The sequence below is a fragment of the Stenella coeruleoalba genome (assembly GCF_951394435.1).
Source record: "Stenella coeruleoalba genome assembly, chromosome: 12".
NCBI classification, from domain to species: domain Eukaryota; kingdom Metazoa; phylum Chordata; class Mammalia; order Artiodactyla; family Delphinidae; genus Stenella; species Stenella coeruleoalba.
Window position 1 is genome coordinate 63345116 of NC_137158.1, and position 23370 is coordinate 63368485.

General features: G+C 41.2%; 1 protein-coding gene across 2 annotated transcripts in view; it reads left to right on the plus strand.

Annotated features, from left to right (window-relative positions):
• PDE7B (phosphodiesterase 7B) overlaps positions 1–23370 on the plus strand; it is a 222716-nt gene that overhangs the window by 130838 nt on the left and 68508 nt on the right. For both annotated transcript variants that reach the window (XM_079938848.1, XM_079938847.1), the window contains exon 2: positions 7793–7876. In XM_079938848.1, coding sequence (XP_079794974.1) covers positions 7793–7876 — 84 coding nt within the window. The remainder of the gene's footprint in view (positions 1–7792; positions 7877–23370) is intronic.

Consider the following 23370-nt stretch of genomic DNA (forward strand, 5'->3'; position numbering starts at 1 on the left):
TTCCTAGTGACAAGTGGTTTCAGAAAGAGTGTTCTAATTTAAATTATTCACCTGTACCCACAGAAATTTGCTTACTGAAGACCTGGTATGAGAGTCTAAATCATACCTTCAATCATTGTTCTAAAATGTGAAGTCCTTTTAAATGTAAAATTATATTAAATTGTTTAATTGAACATTAAATGATTCTCTTTCAGTTCTACTAACTGCAACCGTTTTGTAGATGACTAGGAAGTTATTTTAGACCCAGAAATGTCCAAGTTATTTATCCACATAAAATCATAAAACCTCACAGCACTTCTGAGACAGGGATCCAAACCCAAATATCCCAGTATCACTAAAAGTTAGATTCCTTCTGGCTTTATACCATATTTACTCATTTCTAAGAATCTCTCCTAGATTATTAATGATCTTAGTGCCAGGATGACATCTTCTGTTCATTTGTGTTTCCCTTTCCCCACCTACTTTCCAACACTTTGTATAATGTTTTGCATGACAGTTTATCAAAAGGAACTGAATTAGTCTAGGATCTCCTCAGAGCCTGCTCTAGAATTGGCCCCTTTGCTGACACACTTACCCAAAAGTTCTACTTCCCTACAAGATACCTAGCTCTCCAATGGAGTCTAGACTCCCTGTAGTCTAACCTGCATCATCTGAGACTCGTGGCTTCTAGTGTCATGATCTGTGGCACCCCCTGTGGTCCTGGGCTTATAGTACAGACATGAAGCATCAAGATCTCCTCAGGACATAGCTTTGGTACTGACTGTCATTAACCCTGACCTGCCCAGCAGAGGGAGGAAAAACACAGCCTTGGAAGGTCAAGAAAGCCATGAAAAACATCATGGGTGATCTGACTGGTCACTGTTGTAAAGAATGGAGACATTGGCTCTGCACAGCAGTGGTTTAGAGAGCAATGGCTCCGAGGCCACCTGGCTTCTGATCCCAGTTCAGTGACTTACAAACTCTGTGTTCCTCGGCACAACATGGACGTTAGACATACCTACCTCAGGTGGACGGTTATGAGGACTAAACCAGTTCATACATGTACAGTCCTTGAAACAGTTCCTGACTTTGAAATTCTCCTAAATAATACCTACTGTGGTGGGGGAGGGCACAGGAATCTCAGAACAGCAACAAAATAATAATAATAGCTACTGTTTTTTTGTAGGTTTTTTTGAGTGCCTATGACGTGCCAGGCATTGTGTGTGTGTATTATACATTTATTAAAAAATAGCAAGCTTTGCTTCGGTGAGATTCTGGAGGTAAAAAGCATTATCCCAGAAATAAGCAAGCTTACACTGGTGTTTTCATTACTTAAGGCAGATCCAGATCACGTATTCCCTAAACTGACTCCTCAGATTATTCCCCTTATTCTCAATCTTTGCAAGAAGACATGTGCTTGGTGTCCTTTTAAGTTCTTTTACAGCTTCTTGGAATTCTTTTTAGGCATTCCTGCTGCTTCTTGTTCAATATCTTTTTTTATTAGTCTTCTGTGTTCCTAGTGATTGTAACTTTTTTTCTCATTTCCCCCTGTAAAACCATCAAGCTAAAGAATGTCTAGTCTGAGTTAAAACATACCATACCCGCCTTAAAGAATAAAAGCACTGCTATTTATATATTCACTTTTGCAGCATTTAAGTCCCAAAATGTGCATTTGTCACGAAGTATTTAATAATTCTAAAGTTGCAAGGTAATAAAGTACAGGCAATAGAATATTAACTCTAACTTGGTGAAATTTCCCTTTCTCTGATTTTGACAGAAAGTGCAAGGTTTTTTCAAAGAGAAGAAAAAAAAGGACTTTTTGCACATGCAAGGAAAACTTTATATTGTTCCTTTTGCCAAAAGCATGGTTTCTGGACAAATAACTCCTGGTTCCTCTCTTTCCAACACACAAAGCTCTCTCAGCGACAGCCCAGAAAGACACAATTAGTGCAACAGACCACTGGAGAGGTTCTTAGTAACGAGACAGGCCCAGCCCCACTCAGGAAAGTAAAGCAGAAGATTGAACCTGTGGGTGGGAAACTGGGGTGTCATCAGCCATCTTGGATCTCACGTGGGCTCACAGTACTCAGAACAGCCCTCTCTGCCTGACTCATCTACACTGGCTGCCTGTCCTATCCCATAAATCTGTGGAGTGATTAAATTGCACAAACTTTCTCCTTTTTATTTGGCTAGATAAACGTCTTAGGAGAAATAATTCACTTTGCTAATTGAGAGTAGTCATCTGAAATATTCACAGCCGCCAGCTCTGGGGCAGTGCAGCCTGTTGAAAGTTCCAGTGTGAGATTTGGGGATCTGACTTCTCTCTGCCTTCATTTTGCAAGTTTGTGGCAGTGACACGAATTAGAGATGTCTAAGGAGGCGCAAAGGAATACCTTTCACGGGAGCGTCTTCTCTCCTGCCAGAATGGTGGCTCAATAGCACCTTTCTGACTCTACGACCATCTTCCTCGTTCATTGTGGTGCCCCATGAATGTCTATCCCGTGGTCCCTGCAGCTGTTCTCGTTATCTTCTTCCTTCGTCTCAGAGGCCATCAGAGCACAGTAGCTACTGCTCTGTTCCTTTCTCGCTTCTTTTCCCCACCCTGAAATGACCTTGACACCATGACTGGGGCCAAAGTCTGGTTCTCGTCATGTGGCCCGTGTTTCAGCCACTGTAAGTTGTCATCGCTGTCAGCGTCTCCACCCTCTTTGCCAGTTACATAAGAGGCCACATAACGTCTGCTCCCTCCCAAGCTTTTATTAAGCAGAGACGGCCTGAGAGGCCAAGTGGGCAAGAGGTCCATCCTGGAACCTCGTCCCCCGGGAGGGTGAGTGGCTGTCTCAGCTCTCTGCCTGTGTTGGCAGCTTTAAATACCCGAGGACGACATGTTATGTTTTCGGCCTGAAGGGGCAAAAGAGAAGCAGCCCTTTCAAAATAAGAATTCCCCCGCTGTTTGTTTCCTTTTGGCACACAATAAGAACAGAGCGAGGACACGATTCTGAGCTGTCAACGCTTCCTCCCTGCTTCCACTGCACCTTCCGTTTGCCAGAAAAAAATTTGCTTCAGTTAAACAAGGGTCTAATGAATAGTCAAAGTAATTGTTTAGCTTGGATATAAGGCCTTAGGTAAACAGATGATTGCTTGAGACCGTGGGCCAGTAAAAGCAGTGCAGTAGGACGCCACTCATTCTGTTCTTCGGACCAGTGGCCTCTGCTCCTCCAGGGACCATGGTTACTGAACGATTTCTCTCTTCCCACGAGCATATTGAAGCAATTTAATATCAGAAGGGGCTCATGAAAGCAGGGAGAAGGAGCAAGAACTTTCTATATGAGAAATATATACTGAAAACATTCGTTTTACCCCATTCAAGCTTCGATTCAATAGAACACTGAAGCTACGGAATCTTTGGTTTGTTTGTATTTAACTTTTCATGTTGAAGAATTTCTAAAAGGCATTGTTAGCCCACTTACAGTTGTCCTGCCTCCTGCCTCACTAGTATTTTTAATATGATTTCATCCTTCTTCAAAGCAATTAGCTGCCACACCTAAAGGCCATGGATAGGTTTATGAGTATCTGCTTCCAAGACTATAATAATAGTTACAGAAAGAATAAACACTGCAACGGAACCTTTCCGGTTTTGTAGTTTGTTGTTGTTGATTTGTTTTGTTTGTTTGTTTAGGTATCTTTTCTATCAACATGCTTCACTGTTACTTGTCTCTTTTTCTCAGAAGTGGGCTGGCATCATAAAAAAATTATCTTAATTAAGAGCTTCGGTAAATTAGTTGCCAGGTCGTTTGAGTTCTGCTGAATAATATTTTTAATAATCGCTTTCCATTTCTTACTTGAAAATAATAAATGCCTTGTTGATCCAGAGCAGGATTTGGTTGTCTTATTCATGCAGCCCATTTCCACTGAACTGCTATTTGAATAAACAGCATCTATCTGATTGAATCTCAAATTCATCAAGGGGGTAGATTCCCCTGGTATTTAGTTTCCTGGAATCATGATGAATATATATTTGGTTTATGGGCAACTAGCAATCAGAGCATACATTATGCAATAAAAAGTTAATGCTTAACTGTTTATACAGTTTTTTTATCCTGATGCTATAGGAGCAGGGTTGGTTAAGAACATGGGTTTTGGAGCCAGTTCTGAGTTTGAGCACGAGCTCCCCACTCACTAGCTCTGAGCACAGACAACATATCAAATTTCCATTAGCTTCAGTTTCCTCATCTGTGAACGGTATAATAATAATACCTCCTTCGTTGGGTTGTTGGGTAGATGATATGAGATAACGCATGTGAAATGCTCAGCACAGCATAAGTATTCAATAATGTTAATCATCATGTTATTTTTCAGGCACCTGATAATTTCCTCACAACAATCCTGTGGGGAGGTGGGGGGGGGGATGCTATATAATGCAAATTTAAATATTAGAAAACTGGACCTCGAAGTAGTTATTGATTTGCCCAAGGTCACCAAGGTGGCAAAATTCTGATCCTCTCAGTAACAAGAGTTTCCTGACTCTCAGCGTATCACCACCACCCCGCCTTTACCCGTTCCGCCACCTGGTGCCGTCTCCTCACGATTTCTCTAAATCTGAAGTCTAAACCTAAACCTAAAGTCATGAGGACGGGCCACCTCTGCCTTAGACCCTCAGATGGACAAATGGAGTAAACTCTGGAAGAGGCTTTAAAACCCACATTGATATTAGACAGAAAATTTCTGGGAAAATAGTATCTTCAGAACTACAAAGTCAGGATGAACTCTTTGGTAACACTGAGAAGCAAATACTAGTGAGGAAGTGAGTTCCAATTAGTGAGCTTGAAACCCATAGGAGAAGCCCAAAGGGATGACACAACAGGTGAACAAATCCACAAGCCAAGCCAGCTTTAGACCAAATGAAGACAGTCTCATCTCTGCAGAGGTTTTCTTTTATTATTATTTATTTATTTATATGTTTGAGCCAGGTCTTAGTTGCAGCAGGCTGGCTCTTTAGCTGTGGCTTGCTGGCTCCCTAGTTGTGGCATGCAAACTCTTAGTTGTGGCATGCATGTGGGACCTATTTTCCTGACCAGAGATCGAACCCGGGCCCCCTGCATTGGGAGTGCGGAGTCTTAACCGCTACACCACCAGGGAAGTCCCAGTCTGCCTAGGTTTTCAAGTGTGTGTCTATCTTACTGTCACTCATAAAATATAAATTCATTCAAAGGCAGTGCTGCATTTGTTGTATCATTTTTAACATGCTGTATTTTCTTGATAAATACTAAAAGCACAGCTTCTATCATGTGGAGGTCTATGACTTTTTTTTAACTTTAAAAACCAGGTGCACACACTTCATAGACAAAAAATCAATGGTATTGAGAGGAGAGATCTTTGCCTGTGAAGTTTAACAAGCTAGATTTAAGGACTGGCCCTGCTAATTATAAGCTTAAAGCACCATAAACTCAGGCAGTCAATTAAAGTCAATAGACAAATGGATAAAGAAGATACGGTATAGATACACAATGGAATATTACTCAGTCATAAAAAAGAATGAAATTCTGTCACTGCAGCAACGTGGGTGGGCCTAGAGAATGCTATGCTTAGTGAAATTAGTCAGACAGAAAAAGACAAAAACTGTATGATATTACTTATATGTGGAATCTAAAAATTAATACAAGTGAATGTATATAGCAAAACAGAAAGAGACAGATACAGAAAACAAACCAGTGGTTACCAGAGGGGAGAAGGAAGAGGGGAGAAAGAAGAAAGATAGGGTTATCAGATTAAGAGATGCAAACTACTATGTATAAAATAGATAAGCAACAAGGATATACTGTATAGCACTAGGAATTGCTGTCATTATCTTGTAATAACATTTAAAAGAATATAATCTGTAAAAACACTGAATCACTATGCTATACACCTGAAACTAATATAATATTGTAAATCAACAACACTTCAATATAAAATAATAAAAGTTTAAACATACATAAAGTCAGTCTACTGAGTGCCTTTAAGGGGTCTGAGTCCTGAGCTGGGGCCAGTAGGGTGAATAGCAATCGTTCACCCTCTTTTCTGAGCCTCTGTTTTCTCACCTATAAAGTAAGGGTAATAATATGACTCTCCTCACAAGGCTATTGTGAAGATCCAATGAGAAAAACAAGAAAATAAATATACAGTGATGTTTGTGAAAGTGCTTTGTAAACTCTTTAGAAAGTTACAAACATAAGGTGTTGAAGACAACTCGAGGAGAGGAAAACTCCTCAGCTTTTTCTGGTGGCTTTCCTATGACTATTGACCATCCAGCCCCACGAATTTATCAAATACTAGCATTCTCTTTTTTAATGTCAGATTATATTCATATTTTTAAATATACTTTTCCATCTCTTCTCTCCTCCTCCCACTTTACTGTGTTCCATAAATTGTAATGTTCTTTAATATCAATATGACACTACAGTATCAGATTATACAAAACATTAAATAAAGCATCAGTATAAAATTCAAAGCAAAGAATAGCCCAAGGGCTCACAGCTTACAGTTTACAAGCCCATGTGTACACAAGGCCCATCTGTGAGGGATATTTTAAACACTGTCAATTGCATGGGTTATAGCTGATGGAGATCTCATCCAGGCTCTGGTTAACTCCAGGAGTTAATGAGAGAAGACTGTTCCTGCTTTGTACTCGTAGGCTGAGGCCCTAGTGCCACCTCTTGTCTTGGAAAGAGTGGTTTATGGAAATGGAAGCATCACTCTTGGAACTGAAACCTTCCCCAATTCAAGTCTTCCGGAAATATATTAGGTCTACTATATTTTTACCTCTCCTCTGATTCCGTATTATATGTACTAATTGGTGAATTTGGTCATTATATCTATTCTTGTTAATAGAAGACATTCACTTAGAGTTTGCTAAGTACCAGACAACACACAAAGCACTACAGAGAAATGCAAAACACATAATATGCATGATCCCTGCCTTGCAGGATTGTAGAAGGAAAACCAGCATTTATTTCCAGGCAGCAAGTGTTATTTTAGATTCTCCAACCAATGACACCTTGAAGTGAAGTAACTGAGGCTCAGAGAAATACATTTTCTAAGCTCACACAGCTAGCAAGTGTCTGAGCCAGGTTTATCCAAGGTCTACCTTGTTCTGAAGTCCACGTGAAACCTTTCCACTCAACTTCACTACTTTCCTTAATCAGGGAAGGTGAACACAGACATTAAAGGAAACCTACAAATGAATAAGGGCTAGAAATTCTACAGACTCATAAGTGCAAGGGAGACTGAGGGTCTAAAGTACCCGGAGCTAGACTGGCCCTGATCTGAGCAGATTCTCAAGCAGGTCAATGAATGATACAACCTGAGAAACAAGTAAGGTGGATGCCAGCCGGAAAAAAAACAAAAACAAAAACTGTGCTGAAACCAAGAAAAATAGCACTGTGGGCAATTAAAACTTCTAATTAGAATAAAAGCTATAATCCCAGCACACCGTTTTGTCCTCCAGATTAAGATGCTTCGTCTTTATGGCACTAGGAAGAATAAAAAGGACTATGGAAACTTTGTAAGTTACCAAAATGTTCACAGACCTATCTTCCAGGCAAATAGAAAGGAGTGCTGCTTCATTTGTTAGAATATTGCCAAGTTCATTACACTCAGCATTCATTAAATATCCCTTCCCACATAGCGCTCTCTTAAACAAGGTGAATGGAATCATTTTTCCCCTGTTATTTGGTGTAGGTTCCAGTGACATAAGTGGGTAGGAGGATTTACAGAGGAAAAGTGAATACACTTGGCAACGTTTTCAAACATTTGCTTGGATTTTGTTTTCTAGGAGATGTACGACTGAGGGGTCAGACGGGGGTTCCTGCTGAACGCCGCGGCTCCTACCCATTCATTGACTTCCGCCTCCTTAACAGTGAGTAATCAAGTGTACCTGGAAAGGAACAAATGTTTCCTTGAAAAAAAAATTCTCATTTCCCTCTGAACTTCAAAACCCTTGGAGGTCCGCCTTCCTTCCTCCATCTCTCCCTGCCCAGTTGCAAATTAACCCTTGGTCTTTAGATTTCCTTAGTAGTGAAGTCATTCGGGCCCTGCCCTACCTCACAGAGCTTCAATGAGGGTCCAGTGAAATCACGCCAGCTTTAGAAATGTAAATCTTGAAAACAGTGAAGCCTGACACGAGGAAGCTATTCCTTTCATTATCCAGGACACTCTCTCCACCTTCAGCCGGGACTAGACTAGAGGAGATTCTATTTTATTTTTAAAACCCCACAGGGTAACCTATTGTACAGCTGCCCTTAGTAACCATCCATTATCTAATTTTACTTTCTTTATCTAATCTAAGTCCTGAGGTCTGTTCTTGCATCCCTGGTAAAACGCTTCACCACGGCGAAGTCCTTTCAGCCTGCACTTGCTGCTGCTTCCTCCAGTATGACTACTTCAGAAGTTCATTTATTTCTAACTTTCCCCTTCATATACTATTCCTCCTTTGGAGATCTGCTCCACCTCTGATTTATAATTCTCTTAATTTCATGTTCCTTTGGAAACCCAAACCAGTACCAGTCACCCCTCCAGATTTCATGTCTTCTAACTGTCACAATCATCCTTCACTTGGGACTTGGGGGTGGGGAATGAAGAAAATGGATAAATTTCACAACTTGCTCCAAGGTTTTCGGTATGTGGTTCTCATAGCACTTCTCATCCATAAATTTCAAAGTGCTGGGTTGTACCCACAAAATATTACTTTCCTTTGGCATAAACGAGTTCAACTCAAGAGGTAATTTGAATTACCTTGACCCCTGAAAATTACTAGGAGAAACTGCAACTTGCTATTTCTGATCCTTAGATCTGCCAAAGGCCAGGGAAAGATGGACGTGTGTATTTCTCCTGGTTTGTCCACCTCCCATATCACTGTGCACTATCTGCTTTTTCAGCTCTTTCAGAGACACAGGGATTCGGAGTAACTCTTTTCATACTAGAGACAACGTTCCCCACCCAGACCCAAAAAAATGCATTTTAGAGGATACAGTCGAGTTCCTAGACTAATGCAATATTGGTTACAGCCTATGGGGAGCTCTGATGGTGTCTCTTACCCCGCCTTATAACCCTGAACGCGTTGTTCCAGCTACCCATGGAAGTTATCCTTTTGACAGCCCCTAGCCTGTATGGATTTCCAGGTCCCAGCCATATGGTCCCACCAAGCAGTGCGGGGATAAGCAAGGGTCCAATTCACTGTCTTATATAGACCAGGACTCTCAACGGCATCACATACCTAGGGTCAGAGGCAGAAAATAACCAAAAGGCCTCTTTTCAATAGTAAATGAGATGTTATATCATGGGTCCTAATATACGCCATGAACAAATTAGGAAAATAGGAGACATTTCTCCTTAAAATTCCAAGGTTCCAAATGATAAACTTTTTTTGTTTATCTTAGTGTTAATGAGCAACATCAACTACTAATGATAGTTATCCTTGCAGGTGGGATTATGGAATATTTAACTGTCTACATCTTAGGTTTCTGTAACACTTGGATTTTTTTTAATACTTTTTTAATACTTTTTAAGCTGAAAAAAACTGGAAATTATAAAAATTTGAAGAGAAACTCAATGCAGATAATACTTCGCTGTTATATTATTCACAACATAATATTAGACCATCGTAAGCAGATGCCATCCTGTCATCCCTCTGCCGTAGGTCCTCCAGGAACTTCCTGGTACCTGGACTCAACCCTAGCCTCCTTCCCCTGACTTTCTGCCCTCCATCCCCATTTCACCTTGCCTGTTGCTCATGACCTCCCACCTGCTGAGTGAGTGTTGGCCATCCATCCTGCAATTCCCTTTCTCCTCTGCTCAGCACTCCACTCTGGATAACTCTTTCACTCGTATTTCTTTATCAGTAACATATGCTAAGGCAATAATAATTTGCCTTCACTGTACTTTGTTTTCTAAGTGGTCTCAATTTTTTTTCCTCTATACAGAAAACCACATCCCAAGATAGACTACAAGATCCGAAAGGATATTCTCTTTAGAGTTATTGACATCTTAGTAACTCCTGTTAACTGACCAATTAAAGGGTCCCCTTGAAAAGATTATATTAAATAATTATAAATGTCAATCATCCTCTTCATTTAACCAAACAAATCAGATAGAACTGAAGCCCTCTGAGATTTTTCCTTATTTGTGATACTACCCATTCCATTGTCTAGAACCAATGACATTACTGTGGTCACTCTCCACAGTTTCCTTAGTCTACAGTTAAAGCAGATTGTCACCAAGTAGCAGCAGATGTGTGCATATCTATGTTATATAGAGTCACATAAGATATAATACATGTGTCACATCTCCTACTGCCTTATCATATACAGTCTACTTAATTCTCTTTGATCTCTTTCATGTCCTTGCTGTGGTTTGCCTGAGTTGTTAGTGTGTGCTTTCTGCCTAAAGGGAAACATTTTAAATATAACTTTATAAAAAATTTGAAATAAACCCCTGAGAATATTTTGAGACTTCCTCCTAAAGCTTTTAGTTTTACCAGCTGATTCCAATTCTACGTGATAAGTGCCAAACTAAAGTGATTTTTAAATGTAATTTACCTTAATTTTGAGTCAGTTTTTTCCAAGAATAGGCACAGATACATTTTCCTCAGGTGCTTGCAGTTCTGCACACTCTCCCAAGGTAGAATCTCATCTAGGACTTTAAAAAAAAAAAGTTTGTACGAAAAACTGAATCACCGTAGCCTCTCTTCCCTGTGTCTGCATCCCTACAGCATTCCTCCTAAAAGGCTTTTTGAAACCTACATGGCTGCCATTCCCTGTCCAAAGTGTCCCTGATGGCTTACCCTCTACCACCCACCTCAGCTATGCCTTGAATGGCTGAAACATGCCTAAGCAAAACTGTACACTAAGTAGTAAGACCCATTGTACTTCTCCATGGGCCCCATTAGCCACAGCCCCCAACCTGTCACAACAGGACAGGAGACATCAGAATTCATATCTAACATAACTTTCCTTCTATCAGAACAGTCTCTAGATATTCAAACAGAGAACTAGAACAAGGATGGGCAAACGACAGCTCATGCACCAAATCTGCGTCCCTACTCTGCCTGTTGTTGTCAACAAGATTTGATTGGAATGCAGCCATGCCTATCCATTTATATATTGTCTACAGCTACTTTCACCCTACAACAGCAGAGTATTTGCAACAAAGACCATATGGCCCGCAAAGCCCCAAATACTGAGTATATGGCCCTTTACAGAAAAAAGTTACCAATGTTTAAGTTAGATTTTTAATCAGGGTAAAAGAGTTTATGACATCAATATAGGCACATTTAGTCCAGTCTGTTTTCCTTTGTTAATGTCATATTTTTTTTCTTTTCAATTCCCAGTGCCATCACGTTACATTAAGAATGGTCTCACATTAACAAAATTTACATGCAGTAGAAGTATAAACAAAAAGGGAAACTCTTGCTGATCCAGATTTTAAACTCCGCAAGTATAATTTCTAAATGCACACATTTTTCTTGCAAGAGGTGCTCCTTTCCCCATATTCTGTGAGGGCATAGTACTACCATGCCCATGTACCTGTCATCTACATTTAAGGTGACAATATATACCTGGTTTGCCGGAGATGGTCCTAATTTACACCTGTTGTCTAGGCATACCCATTAATAATGCCACTTTTCAACTCCCAAAACATCCTTATTTGGACAATAAATTACAAGGCCAATGGATTGTATGGTTTTTCCCCCAAAAAGTACTCTGAGACAACACCCCTCCTATGTCACATGCAATCTGAGAATAAAGATCAGAAAATCCTCCTCATAAGAAATTCATCCAGATCAATAGAAACATGTGAGATAAAATTACTTGTTAATAGCCAGTTTCATGTCCTATTGATATTTCATACAATTTAGAAAAGAGGCATCTATGTGAATTTCTAGAAGCTTCTCTGGATAAGTAGCAGGAAACTGTGACTTCAGCACCATTGTGTGGGACACAGGAATTATAGACTTTTAAAGAAGAGAGTCATCTTTATCTCTAAGCATGGAGGGGCAGAACAGAATGTGAAAAAAAGGGTGACAGTTATTTTTAATCCACATGAGGTTCTAAAACAGAGAACTGGAGGAGGGCAGGAGGGATGGGAATGTAATGGCTCATCTTATCCCCATGCTGATTTCCTACATACTGACTTCATTTACTGACTTTGTTTGGGGGGAAACGAGAGAGGGGAAAATGTAGAGGAGTGTTCGGAGAGACGGGTGGCCAGAGATGAACGTCGCAGAAGCAATTACAGTTTCTGCAGAGCAGGTGGCTACAGTGACCCCTGCTACATCTCTGTCTCCTGGCTTAATATAATCAGGAGCCTGAGTAGATAATGACTAGGTGGAGATGTTCCCGTGGCAACCACTTCAGAGCAACACGATGTGATTTCCACACTGGCTCAGCAAAGGAAGTGACATACAAAACAAACATGCCCAGTGACTGTGGAGCTTGAGAGAAAGAAGGAGCATCAGCTGGAGGTTTTAGGGCGCCAGATATCAGCTGCCACAGAGAGCCTGGAGCTCGAGACCAGCCCCGGGGCTGTGCAATAGTAGGTTAATTGGCTATTTGGCTTTTCCTGTCAGTTAATTTGCTAATCTTGATGTTTAAAGTTCTATTCCTCCAGATCTGCCTCTCCAGGCAGGGCCATTTTAAAAGCTGCACAAGCATGAGGTAATTTTAGTAGCACTACCAAAATATTTTCCTTTGATCATTATTTCCAACACAGAATATTTGCAAACATATATATATTGACCTTTTTATGAAGAATTGACCCAGAGACTCAAATGCTTTTTTTTTTTAATGCTTTTTTAAAAGCTTCCATCTAAACACATTACACCCTGCAGAAATATAAAATACATTCACAAAATGAGTCACCCAAAAGCCACCCTGCATGTTACAAACCATCTGGTGCTAAGTGATATCCCCATCTTAAAGAGGGAGGGGCGGCAATTTGATTATAAACTCCGTTTTCTAAGAGAGAATTCGTAGCAGATGGTAACAGCCTTTCAGTAATCTTCTAAAAGATAACTTTTTTTAAATTGAAGTATAGTTGATTTACAACATCATGTTAGTTTCAGGTGTATAGCACAGCGATTCAGATATAGATATAAATATAAATATACATACTATCTTCAGATTCTCTTCCATTATAGGTTATTACAAAATTCTGAGTATAGTTCCCTGTGCTACACAGAAAGTTCTGGTTGGTTATCTATTTTGTATATAGTCGTGTGTATATGTTAATCCCAACCTCCTAATTTATCCCTCCCCTCACCCGCCCTTGAATGATAACTTTTAATGTTACCTATGAGAGCCACACAAAATGTAAAGAACCTAAACTACAATGTGACAGCTGAGATATTGTTTAGGGTGCAAACTTGCAAGTAATAGATGCATAAGTTCTGAAGATCTAACGCACTGCATAGTGATTTTAGTCAACAGTACTGTATTATATACTTCAAAGTTGCCAAGAGCTCTTAACTGTTCTCACCACAAAAAAGAAATGATAACTAGGTGAAGGAATGGAGGTGTTAACTATCACTACAGTGGTAATCATATTGTAATACATAAAGGTATCAAATCAACACGTTTGTATACCTTAGACTTACACAATGTTCTATGTCGTTATATCTCAAATTGTTTTAAAAAATAAACATTTAAAAACAGAAAATAGACACTTCCCTGGCGGTCCAGTGGTTAAGACTCTGTGCTTCCATTGCAGGGGGCATGGGTTTGCTCCCGGGTCGTGGAACTAAGATCCCACATGCTGCGCAGCGCGGCCAAAAAAATATATATATTAAAAACAGAAAATAAAATAAAAACATCCTTTAAAAAATGTTACTGTGATTTGAAAGGAGTCATGCTCAAAGGATGATATCCCACCAGCCCCAAACCCCGGCCCCCAGCCCTGTGCTCCCCAAACAGAGGAGGGAGGCGCTGGCTGGGATCAGCTCAGACTTCTCCAAGGTTAACGCCCCACAATTTCAAAGTTCAATATTTGCCTTCCCCTGGGAGAAAGGCAAGGCGTTGGTTGTGGTCGTGGTTGTGATGCCTTCTGACTCACCTGGAACGTACTCCGTGATGGGCACTCGGGGTTTCTGGCTGCAGGCTCCCAGCACTTCAGATGCGGAAGCGCCAGACCAGTAGGATGGTCAGCCACCGAAACGCCACTGCACTGCAGAAGACAGACCTGATGGTGTCCACACTGTTTCCCTCGCTCCCGTTCACTGTTTATCACTGGCCATCAGCGGACTACTTCTTAGGATAAGCAGTATGCCAGGCCCCAAAGACACGAATATACGTGAGACATAACCACTGCCTTCAAGGAATTTACAGAGACATAAGCAAATACATTTTGATATGACTGACACATCTAATAATACATGTGTCTAGAATAAGAGTACACATAATACGAGAAACATATGTGTAAACGAGATTCGGAGGAGAGCGTGATCAACTTGGGGGAAGTTAAAGAAAGGAAGAATTAACTCTATCTTGGGAAACGAGAGAAGGCTTTCCGGAGGAACTAAAACATGAGCAGCTCTGAAACAACGATGATGTGAAGGAGGGCTGCACACAGAGGCCAGTGTTTAGGGCTTCAGGACCTCAGGAACCAGGAAAGAGTCGTCCACCCTTCTACTCAACTAGCTGTAAATGTTATTGGGGGATGCAATATTCAAGGAGGAGCCAGAGAAGTCAGGAGAGATCATGCAGTAGCCCTGACTGTCTGAGGAAAACCATATTCAAAAAGAAAGAGTTTTCACCCTCTAAAGCCAGAACTGAAAATAGCCCTTGCCTTCTATTAACCTGGCTGACATCATTTAACAAATTGATTTTTTATCTGAGTGATGAAAAACAGAAAATTGAATCCGTGAGCCCAGTATTTCCTCTGGGCTGTTATCCACGCATTCACCAAACATTCGCTCTATGCCCAGCAGGCCGTGAGGCCAAGGTGCCGTGGGCCACACCAATAACCACCGGGCTGAGACAGCGTTTTACATGATGGCTGGCTCCTGTCTCCGATGACAATGGACTGGAGTCTGCTGGATGCACCAAACACAAATATCCAAATAATTCCTTTCCAGGCAACAAAGACTGGGGGGTGGTGGGATGGCACCTACTACATCCCTGGGCTGAAGATTCCGAGTGCTTAAAAGGAAACTTTGAGATATTCCTCTACCCTCAAAGAACTAACAACCCTATTAGATGGATAAGACAAATATACATTATACCAAGGACCATACAAGAGCATAAATGAACTAGTTCTTAAGTAAATGACACTGGACAGTAAATCAGAGACAAGAGAAGGCAGAGATTACTGAATTGCCCTGAGCAGGAGAACAGGACTTTATGGTCTCATGCTGAAATCTAAAAGATACAGCAGAGTGTTGGCTGGTTCAGGAGTTGCCTAGAAGCGAGACTGAGCTGACATATGGGAGATATTAAGCACTGAGTAGGAAGAAGGTCCAAAAAGTAGTAAAATACGTTGACTAGAGAGAAAATGAAAAGACTTGGAATGCCAAGATAAAGGATTTGAACTTGATTCATAAAGCAAAGAGGATCGCTAGAGAATTTTAAGAAAAACGTGAATTAAGTAGTGTTTCAGAAAATTAAGTCACATCCGTATGTTAGGGGGAACAGACCCAATGAATCAAAAGGAATATAGTCAGGTGGCAGGCTATGATGGCAGTAGAAATAAAGTATAAATCCAGACATGATGTGGAGAAAAGGAGATAAAATGCTGATACTGAAGACTGGGCGTTCCAGGGGTTGGTCTGGTCATCTGAAAATCTGGAGGTGAGGTCAGTGGTGAGGAAAGTGGAGGGTGGTGGGGAAAGTATAGTGAGCTCAGTCAGGACAAGTTGTTTGCAGGAGAGTCAAGTGGAAATGTCCAGGAGAAAGCTGGAAATAAGGGATTGCAGTGCAGGGCAGAGAGGCCTGTTTTGGAAGCTCCACTTGGGAGTCACATCCGTCCATGAGCCATATGGCCAGAATAGGTATCACAAAATCAACGACTACTTTGTTCAAATGCTCCTAGAGTATTAGTTTAGAATAAGCTTGATTTAGCAAAGCACAAGACAGTTGACAAGAAAGCCCACAAGGAAGGAAGTTTCACCAGCAATTTCTTTTCCTCTGTGAGAAATAATTTAGACATCACAGTTCAGACACCTCTCCCCAACCCTCCCCTCATGGATTCTATTTGGTACAAACGTGGCTGCTTATATCAGAGCCCAGAGGGTTTGCTGACTCACCTGAACACAGCACAGAGAAATGGCAATTTTCTACTGCAGCATTTCCTTGAATAAAACCCTAACCCACCTGGAGTATTTCTGGCATAGTGGTGTCTTTGGATTTCTGGAGACAGTAAAATATAGAGGGAAGCAAGAGTAAGTCAAGTTTTTTTGACTGAAGTTTCCCTCTGAGTCACTGAGCTAGAATGACTTGTTTGTTAAATAAAATTAAATTCAACCTACCCAGAAGCAGTCACAGCCGATCTCTTGTGGCTTCATTAAATAAACAAAATGAGGGGTTATGTCCTCTGATTGCCACCCTACTCTCAAAGTTTCAGAAGATCTAAAAGACTCACCATGGTCCCCATTGAACTATATATGGAAAAATACAGTGTTTCCATCCTTAAAATCTTTTGTGTGTTTCCAAACTGAGATCCCACGGTTAACACACAAGATCAAGATCTTGATTTCTTTCTAACTAGCAAACCAGATTGCCTTGGGGCACCTGGGTGGTTTATTACTGATAAGTAACCTTAGGAGGGAGGGCAGTAGAACACATGTGGAGGAAAGGGGCAGCAATTACAGAGGAAAATCCCAAGGGAAGGTGGCCAATGTCACTGCACCTAACAACGGTCACCACAACAGCCTTAACCTAGGAGGTGCTTAACCCCAGGTCCAGGATGCAGGTGGCTGGCGGTGGAGCCCTCTCAGGCAAGGCTCCCCAAGGCCGAGAAGCACAGGAAGGCCGCTGCGAGCACTAGAAATAAGAGGCCTTCACACCCCCGCAGGCTGCTTCTCTGCCGGGTCCACCATGGCTGCCCACCTAGATCCCCGCACCCACTGAACCGCAGTCAGCAAAGGAGACTGGCAAAAAGACGATGAACTTGCAAGTCAGACCTGAGTTTCAGTCTTACATCTTTTGTGAGTGTGGGAAAGATGCTCAAACTACTTTATGTCCACACATATGGAAGGACATTGTAACATCAGACTCATTGGGTCACGGTGAGAGGTAAATGAGATCAATGTGTCCAGCAGCCCGTCTGGCTCCTAATAGGTCCTCAATAGATGTAGTTTAACTTTGGATGTGCCTCTGCTGAATATACGCCTACCTGGCCACCTCCTCCTAGGAGACATCTACATTCGTCCCTCCGTATCCACAAGGGATTGGTTTCAGGAGCCCTGGGCCACGCGGATACCAAAATCGGCGAATGATCAAATCCCTTACAATCCGTCCTCCTCATCCGCGGATGCGGAACTCGTGGATACGAAACCTGCGGATAGGGAGAGCTGTCTGTCTGTCTTCACCGCTCGAGCTCTGGCCCAGCATTATGACCTTTGTGAAGACTCCCTCAACCCTCCCAGCTAACTAATTATTCCCGCTTCTGTGCTCCCACCATATCTCCAAGAAACTATCCATCACACTGTAACTGCAAACTCTTTGAACCTGAATCTCCAGACAGTATATTCTCAAAACATCCTGAGGTGATCTGATGCAGCAAACCTGGACCTTCTATGAGTATTTGGAAACCACTGACATAGGTCAGTTATGCCACACACATATCATATCAAATGATAATAATAATAGCTAAGATGTGTGGAGCCTTTAGGTTCCAGACATTGTATTACATACTTTGCACAGATCGGCTTATTTAATCCCCACAAGATCCCTATGAAGTAGGCACTGCTATTTAAAATGAGGAAACTGAAGCCCAAAGAGGAGAAATAACTCTCCCAGGAAATAACTTGTTAGTCAGAATTCAAACCTCAAAAATACAATGCCAGAGCACAAGTTCTTAACCATCCTGGACTATAATTCTTCTTTATATATGCATTTTAATATTCAAAGGCAATACATGTATGCCATACATTCCTTTTAAGTGCCAGTTACTCATATGAAGTATTTTTCTTACATTATAATCATTATTTTCTTTTTATAGTACATTTAGACCATTCCCTTTTTGGTATGAAATGCTTCAATATCATTGAACAAATGTTTCTATAACTTAACAAGAAATGTGTAATTATACACCTAAATACTAGATTTTGCAACTTTTCAACTGTTTTTCAATATTCCTACTGTTCTGGCAGAATGTGCCGAGTGACAAATTGCTCATTTCATCACCCGACCTTGTGTTCTTTGATAAGAAAGAGAAGGGTGTGGTGGTGACAGCTGAGGACACTTGTCAACTGTCCCCACGAAGAAGGAAATGGAATCACTATTGTGACAAATTTAAGTCAGATTTGAGGCTGCCACCGGTTGCTTTAATTTTTCTCCAGGGGGAGTTGGTTATTTCCTGTCATGCAAACTGCATCGTTGAAAGACAGTTTCTCAAAATGTTTATAATACATGAAGTAAAAAGAAGCAGGATACAAATCGCGTAACTTAAAAGAAGGTCTCAGTTATGTTTTTAAAAATACACCAGAACTTTAACAGGGATTATTTCTAGATGATTATTATTTCCCTCTTTTCTTTTTTTCTATTTGTTATATCATAAGCATTTATTCCTCTTATATTCAGAAAAAAAAATGAAATTTTATTGAAAAGAAAAAAACTCAATGTTGACCAGAAATAGAATCTTTACCTTTTTTCCTAAATAAAGTAATATCAGCACACAGCAAATGAAGTTGCAGCCATGGTCCAGAAAACATTATTTACTGGGCTCTCTTGGAAAACTGATTGGAAGTTGTGAGGTTGGGTAGTTATCGAAGCCACGTGTGGTACTTCACAATGATGGCTTGTCCTTTAAAGATGAAGTGTATTCCAAAGAACATGAAACCAAACTTCTAATTCACATTTAAACAGCACTTTACATTTGACAAAGCTTTTAAATGAAGGCACTCAAGAGATCTTTCAGCCCCGTTTTTCAGTTTTACAAGCAAAAAAAACAACCAGCAAAACAACAGAGAGGCCAAGTGACTCACTGCAAGGTAATGAAAGAGTAAGGATTCAGGCCTTTTGACATTGTTTTTCCACACAGTCACACGGCCTTCCTTATTTAAACGTCAACTTAAAGATATAAAATAACTTTTACCACTTGTGATGAGAGGAAAGATAAAACAAGGATTCTCCCTGAAGCTGGTGGGAGCCAGCTGCCTGGGTTTCGATTCCGGCAGCAGGGGCTGCCCAGACCTCTCTGTGCTCCAACTTCCTGGGCCGGAAAAGGATTGAAGAGTACAGACCTCATAGGCTTATTGTGAAAAGTAATGAGTAAATGTGTGTAAAGTGCTAGCGCAGTAGCCATCCCAGTACAGGTCCTCAATAACTGTGGGCTTTTATTATTACGGTTATTCATATTTCTGTTTCTCTATGACCATATGTAGAAGTGCTTTGTGGGAAGAGTATACAATACATAACACATTTGACTTACACTGAAGGCAGTGATTCACTAACCCTTTTCAGTTTTTCATCCTTTCACTTATTCGTTCTTTCAACAAATATTTATGGAGCTTCCCCCTGCAATGCCAGACACATCTCTTTCCCAAGCACGTTTCTAAATAAACTGGTAGAGAGAAAATGGTAGCTGGAAACATGGGACTGGAAGTATTTTGGTTTTGTTTTTGCAAGACATTGAAGCATAATGAAATTATGGTGAGAAAGATCTAGTTGAGAAAAAACAATGGAATATATGAGAGAGAAAAGTCATAACTGGGAGTCGTTATTTAGGGAGGGGGAAATTCCCCCTCTACCCCTCTTGAGTTCTTGTGGAGAGACAAATAGTAACATGGACACAAGACAGATGAAAAGGAGAAAAAGAAACAAATTTTAATTCATGTGCATGAAGGACTCATAGAAATGGAACCTAAGAAGTGGCCAAAGCAGGCTACTTTTATACTTTTTTACACAGAATAAATTTGTGAGGAATTGACAGGATGAAGAAACTTAGGTTTGAGGTGCCCAGTTAGTGAAGAAACTAAACAGAGTTTGGGCTTGTAAATTAGAAGAAGAAATAAGGTTTGTTTATGCAAGCGTCTCAGCCCAAATTCCCAGTCGTCCATGATCAGGGTGTCCTTCTACCTCCAGATACAAGGAGTGCACCTTTCACGTGAGAGGTTGATTTCCTGCTTTCAGGGCGACAGAGAGGAAAATCAGAGCATCCCTCTTACATTGGCCGTTTCTTAAGTAATTTTAATTCAAAATAATCAATATGCCATTGAGGCATATTTTGGGGTGACCTGCCTGGGGCCCCAACAGAGCAAACTGTCCTGGAAACATAGTAGGGGGACTGGCCTTAGAAAAGGAGGCAGCTCATCTAATAGAATGGATAGAACGAAGACAAGAATATCTGCAGAGTAGGAGGTTTTATAGGTTTTATAGCAAAATGGTAAGGAATGTCCCACCTAGTGACTTTCAATCTCTCCATGAAGTAGGAAGCAAGGTGGAGGGTGGTAGAGACAGGGACTGGAGGACCCTCTGAGCTTGATGGCCATGCATTTGTGGCCCAGAGAGAGAGTTTTGTGCTCCACCTGGCCACCAGCACTCAGCGTCTGCTGGACCACAGCTGTGGTGCCACTAAAGGAAAATTCCAGCAACAACATGGTGGCCTGGCCCCACCTGGGACAGCTAAGTCGGTGTCATTGCTTTCCCGTTTTCTCGCAGTGTGGACCATTATAGATAAGCTTGTCACAGTATAGATAAGCTTGTCACCATTCCTGCCCCCCCCCCCGCCCCCGCTCTCCCACATCTCCCACAGTGCAAAACTGAAAACAAAAGAAAATGATAACCTCCTGTCAAAGACTCCTCTCTTCTTTCCTGGGCTTACTTGTGCTCTGTGGGTAATATAATCTGTAAGGAATGTCGATGAAAATAAGTTTTACTTCTGTCTCCAGTGTCTCTGCCCTGCACACCCACCCCGTGACCACCCACAGGAGCCAATTCATCACATGAAGACAGCTGTGGCAGCAGCTAGTTTATGTCTAGGCGGGGGTTGGGAGACGTTTCCTCCTTGCTCTTCCTCCCCCAGTGGCTGTGGATTCTGTGGCAACGTGAAGATTTCTAGCACCTTCTCTCCCAAGAGTCACCAAGAATCAGTCAAGTAGAACAAACTTAACCTTAGTGTAGATTGCAAGCCCTAGTACCCCCCTTCCCTCTCCCACCTACCATTTTTTGACAATCCTTGCCAAGTGAAAAAGCAAAGTCCCCCCATCTCCTCTCTTCTTCTTTTCTCATTCTCTCCTTTTGTGCCTTAGCAGATTCGCTTTGCTTTCTATTTTGGAGACAATTCTTGGTAAAGACCAGGAAACTAAAAATCCACCCAAAACACCTTCTCCTTGGAAGACCTGGAGTAAATCTCTCTCTCTCTCTTTTTTTTAAGAAGAAAAGGTAAACTAAACAATTCATATTTATCGAGAATATACTGAGTGCCAGGATATGAGCTACAGGAGATAAAAGATAAACAAAACATTTGGGGAAAGGCTGGTACACAACTCAGACAAACACCAGCGAAATTAACACCAGATAAACTGACAGGTGCCAAGGAGGCTCCCATGGAGAGAGCATTGGTCATTCTAGTGAAGGACCTCATGGAGGGGTTGGCATTGGTACTTGGACAACAGTTGGATTTTTATAAGTAGAAATTTTTTAAAGTGCATTCAAAAGAAAGACCAGAGGTGGGGAAAAGCTGGGTTCATTCAAAAGCTGAGTGCCTTCAAATCCTAGAGTGAATGTGCAGTGTTGAAGGGAGAGAGCTGCACAGTTGGAGGGAATGTAATCAGAATTGATGTAAAATCAGGCTGAACTTTTACTAAACCATGGGGATTGTTTAGAACAATACCAGGGGCTGTCTTGAATATCAGTTTGTCATTTACTTTGTAAAAAATAAAATGGAGACTCACTGAAGGCTTGTGTGTAAAGAAAAATACGTTTTCTCCTCCCTTGTTCCTTGCACAGCAAGTGGTTGCTTCTTTTTAATATTAAAACTAAGCTACAAAGGAATGGCCAGTGATTCCCGGCTGTACAATGAAAGTGCGTTCTGTACCACTTCAACACCTTTAGTCCAATCTCGTATACCTAAGGGCAAGACTCCTTTAATGACATGCTTTATAAAAACCCCATATACTGCTCTTGATGTCCAATTCTATTTCAAATTGTTACATAGAAAGTCTAGGATCTCAATCCGATATCAATATAAAATGTATCATTATAACTCAAATTAGCTGATATTTATTGAGAGGGTTCAATGTGCTAAGCACTTTTTTTTTTTTTTTTTTGCGGTGCTTGGGCCTCTCACTGTTGTGGCCTCTCCCGTTGCGGAGCACAGGCTCCGGATGCGCAGGCTCAGCGGCCATGGCTCACGGGCCCAGCCGCTCCGCGGCATGTGGGATCTTCCCGGTCTGGGGCACGAACCCGCGTCCCCTGCATCGGCAGGCGGACTCTCAACCACTGTGCCACCAGGGAAGCCCCTAAACACTTTTTATGTATAACCTTTTTTATCCCTCTTAACAATGTGGTAGGTTCTGTTAATTATTATTATCTTCAATTGACATGAGGCAGTGGAGGCACCAAGAAGGTGCAGAAGTCCACATAGCTGTATGGGACACAGTCAGGTTGCAAAGCCACACAGTAGATTCTAGGGATCATCCCCCATAACCCTCTGCTGGAAGGCTCCCCACCACGCGCCCTGATGACGATGGCATCCTCCTTAGGCAGGTCTCCAGACACACTAAGGCTGCTGGGATCCTCTTTTTCATTGATTTATTCACTAAATAGATATGAATTGAGCACCTACTCTGTCAGGCAGTGTTCTAAGGGCTTAGCTCTGACAGTGGAAAGGAAACAAACAACAAACTTCCTTCTTTTAAGGGACCTCTTCGCTTAGAGTATTTTCTCTACCACATTTGTCCCTCTTGATTACAGCAACAATTATTTAAGGGGAAATATTAGGTCTCCAAAATGTAAACACTATTCTTGATACCACTGCCAAAGCATCTTAATCTTCATGTAAAAAGTTAGTTTCAAAGACAAATAAATGATAATACCTCAGAGGGAAATGTTTTAAAAGATAAGTGTTTATCAATATATTGAAAGACAAGCATATTCTAGTCAGTTGAATATTCTCTTAATTGGGAATTGCCAAACACAAATAACCTGTTTTGAAAGAATTATAACAGAACCAAAAATTCCTAAAACAAAAGCTATTTGA